This window comes from Primulina eburnea, chromosome 15 (genome assembly GCF_022965805.1).
Source record: "Primulina eburnea isolate SZY01 chromosome 15, ASM2296580v1, whole genome shotgun sequence".
Lineage (NCBI taxonomy): Eukaryota > Viridiplantae > Streptophyta > Magnoliopsida > Lamiales > Gesneriaceae > Primulina > Primulina eburnea.
In genome coordinates, this window is record NC_133115.1 from 26,685,421 (window position 1) to 26,690,336 (window position 4,916).

At 33.8% G+C, this 4,916-nt stretch overlaps 1 protein-coding gene across 1 annotated transcript; it reads left to right on the forward strand.

The window, feature by feature from the left end:
- Nucleotides 1-718: 718 nt before the first annotated feature.
- LOC140815096 (protein STAY-GREEN homolog, chloroplastic-like) lies at nt 719-2,777 on the forward strand. The gene is made up of 4 exons (XM_073174207.1): nt 719-1,014; nt 1,109-1,282; nt 1,614-1,781; nt 2,137-2,777. The coding sequence occupies exons 1-4, from the start codon at nt 880-882 to the stop codon at nt 2,491-2,493; spliced, it is 834 nt and encodes a 277-aa protein (XP_073030308.1). The 5' UTR covers nt 719-879; the 3' UTR covers nt 2,494-2,777.
- Nucleotides 2,778-4,916: the final 2,139 nt, after the last annotated feature.

A 4,916-nucleotide genomic window follows, 5' to 3' on the forward strand; every position in this document is an offset into this window, starting at 1 on the left:
ATCCCCTAAAAATAATAAATAAATAAATAAAAAAGTGCCCGCAACACACGCAAAGTCAAGTGTCAATATTTGATTGGTGTACTTCGTTAAGCTAACCCCTCTACGTGGTCTGCCTTTAACCATGTAACCCCAATATGCTTGGTCCTACTATACAACGTATACGATCAACCAACGAGTGCAGTATATGGTAAATAAATCCTCAAATACCCGATCACAATTAAATACATGCGAGTGCACGTGAAATCTCGAGATTTTAAAAATATATTATGACCTACATATTTAAAAAATCACATATAGATTAAGAGTGAGGCCGTCTCACGGATCTTAATATGTGAGATGAGTCAGCCCTACCATATTCACAATAAACAGCAATACTCTTAGTATAAAATTAATACTTTTTCATGGATGACCAAAATAAGATATCCGTCTCAGAAATACGACCCGTGAGACCATCTCACATAAATTTTTGTAATAGATTAAAGTGTGTCTACAAAGTATTTGAAAACATAGAAATGTGTATGTTCAAATTTTGAAAACACGCTAGATTAATAAATATTAACTCTAAATAAATAAACATATGAACTATGTATAGATGATACGGGAAACCAAATATTTTCCAAAACGAAAATATTCGTGCCAATGAATCTTTTGGAAAAGAAAGAATCTCTGGAGCGAATCCCTTGCTATAAAATTGACACGCAACTAGTCCAGTTCCGTTTACTTTCGCGCAAACAAAGCACAAAGTTCTACGCTTTCCCACACTTTTTAGACACCCCAAACCCACCAAAATCACATCAGATACAGAAAATCTTCCGAAATTAATAAAATTCTCTTTCCAAAGAATTTCCTCGTGGGAATCCTAGCAATTATTTCGGATCTATGGGTGCTCTAACTCTGGCTTTGGTACTCCCATCAAAGCTCAAATTTCAGCCCTTCTCTGAAGAACAGCCATTCTTCTCTCTGCACAGAGCAAGAAGACGATGTTCCACCAAGAAGAACCAATCCGCAGTCCCGGTAATCTTCTTGGAGATGAAGTTTTACGTAAAGGGTTCCTTTATTTTATCATCTTTTTCTTGAAAACATATCAATTTTTTATTTATTTTTTTAGGTTGCGAGATTATTTGGGCCAGCTATATTTGAAGCATCGAAGCTAAAAGTTTTGTTCGTAGGAGTCGACGAGAAGAAACACCCCGGAAAGCTTCCGAGAACTTACACACTTACACACAGTGATATCACATCCAAGCTCACTCTTGCCATCTCTCAGACCATCGATAATTCGCAGGTTAATTATTTTTAAATTTAACATATGATATTATTTATTCATGTAATTAAGGTTGAAATAATGGGATTAGTGATATTGAATACTATTTTTTATGATAATTTTTTTTTATTTAATTCAATTGCGTGACAGGGAAGATTTCTGACATGTACTATTTTCTTGTATCTATCCATACTCCAGATGATTTGAGAAAAAGCTAGAAAGTTTGCAAGTAGACGGCGGTTTAATTAATTAAAAATTCCGTAACAACGACAAGAAAAATGTGTGAACTACTAGATTAAGAAATGTAATCTTCTCCGAAAACATAGAGATTAAATAATATTATTGGATGCAGTTGCAAGGGTGGTACAACAGATTACAGAGAGATGAGGTGGTGGCAGAGTGGAAGAAGATCAAAGGCAAAATGTCACTCCATGTTCATTGTCACATAAGCGGCGGCCATTTCTTGTTAGATATGTTTGCTAGGCTCAGATTCTACATTTTCTGCAAAGAACTTCCAGTGGTAATAATATATATATATATATATATATATATATATATATATATATATATATATATATATATATATATATTTTCCTTTTTTACTTTGGGAATTCTTAGCAAATGGTTTCGAATAAAAATACTGCAATTAAATATATGATTTGGAGTCTAATCATTCCATGAGTTTCATAACTAAAAAACGACAAAAACTTGTGTGAGACGGTCTCACGGGTCTTATTTGTGAGACGTATCTCTTATTTGGGTTATCCACGAAAATGTATTACTTTTTATTGTGAATATGGTTAGGGTTGACCCGTCTTACATGAGACCCATTACCACTCCTGAAAAATTGGGTAAAAAACAATTTTTATGATCAGGTTTTGAAGGCTTTTGTACATGGAGATGTGAATTTACTGAACAATTACCCGGAGCTACAAGATGCATTGGTTTGGGTATATTTCCACTCGAACATCCCAGAATTCAACAAGGTGGAGTGTTGGGGTCCTCTGAAAGAGCCTGTTTCTCCCTCCATGCCCGTCGATTCCTACAAGATTTCTCTTGTAAGCAATATGAACCTTAAACAAGTGGACACTCCGAAACCATGCCAAGAAACTTGCTCATGTTGTTTCCCACCAATTACCTTGGTCCATAGTTGGCTCGGTCCTGATCAGGCTGATGGGATCGTCTCCATCAGCTTGGACAGCCCGAATAACATCGCCTCGGGCGAGTCTTGACGATTTCATCGATTCTCGATTCGGGGTGGTTTTTTCGATATCTATTTGGTGTTCTTGATGCTTAAAATGGTGGGTTTCAGGTGTGCATTGGGTGGATACGTTGGAACTTGTATGTTAGGTTTAATGTAAAGGTTAGAATATGATTTATTGTTAGAATTATACAAAAGTGAAAGATTATTAGTTCCACATGAAATTTGTAGGCATACCATATGATTTGATGTTGTTGGATCCAAAGGTCTTGTAAATATAATTTTTACGTCAATGTTAAATTATATTTTTATGTATTTAGTCCAGTTTAAATTCTATTTTATTAAAATCAAACTTTGATCCATTATAACACTAAGTATATATCAACCAATATACGTTATCAATTATCATCCTCCTCGGAAAATGTATGAGTCAGTGTAAATAGGTGAGTACTTGATCATAAATCACGAATTTTGATTCTTTTTATTAATATTTTATCGGACGATTTTGTAATAAATGATTTGTACATCATGGTTTATGTATAAATTTCATTCGTTTCGTCGTTCTTGAATTATAGAAGGAGTAGGTTTTTTGTGAGACAGTCTCACGAATCTTTATCTGTTAGACGGGTCAACTCTATCGATATTCACAATAAAAAATAGTACTCATAGCATAAAAAATAATATTTTTGAAAGATGACTAAAATAAGAGATCCGTCACACAAAATACGACTCGTAAAATTGTTTCACATCAGTTTTTTTTTTTTTTTCTTATAAGAGAGAGAGAGGAGAGATTGATGTAACTTGGGATCCTAGTTTCTCCAATTCAGCAAAATGTCAACTTTATTAAAATCTAATTTATTTCCTTAGGGCAACTCCAACGCTGCGCCAAAATGGTGTAAAACACCATTTTGGCGCAGCTTTTGGAGCTCCAACGGGGCTGCGCTATTTTGGTGAAATAGCGCAACCCCTCTCTCCCTGCGCCAAATTGGCGCAGGGGTCTTTTTTTTTAAATTTTTTTTTAATTTTTTTAATGTGTATTTATTCTTAATTTTGTGTTTTAAAAATTGTAATTGTTATATTAAAAATTGTAAATGTTATAAAATAAAAGTATAATATTTATTTTAATAATTAGATATTTAATCTTAAAAAAATTAAAAAATATAATTGTTGATTTTTAAAATATTTAGTTATATTAATTATTAATATTTAAAAACTAATTTGATTTAATGATTTTTAATTAAAATAATTTAATACAAAAAATTAATATAACAATACAATTCATAACTAAAATGAAAAAGATAATTGAAATACAAATACAATTTCAAATACAAATTCGAAGATAATACATAATTGAAAATTTCAAAGATAACAATACTAATAAAAATATAAAAATGACAAACAAGATAAAAAAATATTATAATTATAATACTAATATTAACATTAATTATAATTATATTGTTAAATTTATAATTAAATAGTAAACAAAAAGAATATTTTAGGAATATACTTTTTAGTGTAAGATTTGAAGTAAATGGGTTGGAGATGAATGTTATATTTGGTGCAGAAACTGCACTATTTTGGTGCAGAAACTGCACCAAAATAGATTTATGGGTTGGAGATGGCCTTAGCAGTTGATAAATAAATATCTAAACCAGCTGGTCAAAATTGTACAGCTTTTATAACAACCAACAGAAGTGTTGAGTCCTAACCCACAAAAATTAGGTCGAACAACACTTTCGTATTCAAATCAACAAGATCGAACCATTCACAAAGTATCTACCAATGTTACTGATGATACCCCGATATGTCCCGGGCAGTTGATCCCGGGAATGCTCGGGTCATGGGTCAGGCCCATGAGCGATGCCCGGGTCAGGACAGCCCATCTCTCGATTGGTTGATTCAGGACATAGCACCAGAGTTCTGGTATAACTTCTCTTCTGACATCTCGAAGCGAGGGAGGCATTTAATGATGTTGAAATACACGCGGCCGACCTGTTAACATTAATGAGTGACTGGACAGATGGGATATGACCAATATATGATTTGACATGTCAGAACAATAGGGTATAATCAGCCGCCCTAGTATATTTAATGCGCACGTCCCAAAAAACGAGGTCATCATTATTGCCTCCACTATAAATACCAGGTTTTGCATTTATTCCTTCATTCAGATATTAATGAACATTTAACACACTCATTTATTGCACACCAATATCACAGCCATCACTTGGCTACATTGGTTTTATTGCTTAAATACCCTGCTGACTTAAGCATCGGAGTGGCCACGCCGGGGACCCCCTCCGGCGCCTATTCACGTGGTTGTTTTTCTTATTGGCAGATCTTTCAAAGGTCAACGAAGAATCTTCTTTCCAGACCGCCGTCTTAGCTCATATTTCTTCCCGTATTCTTGATAGCTTACCTGGTAGAGTTACCGACCCGACTCCACTGTTCGAC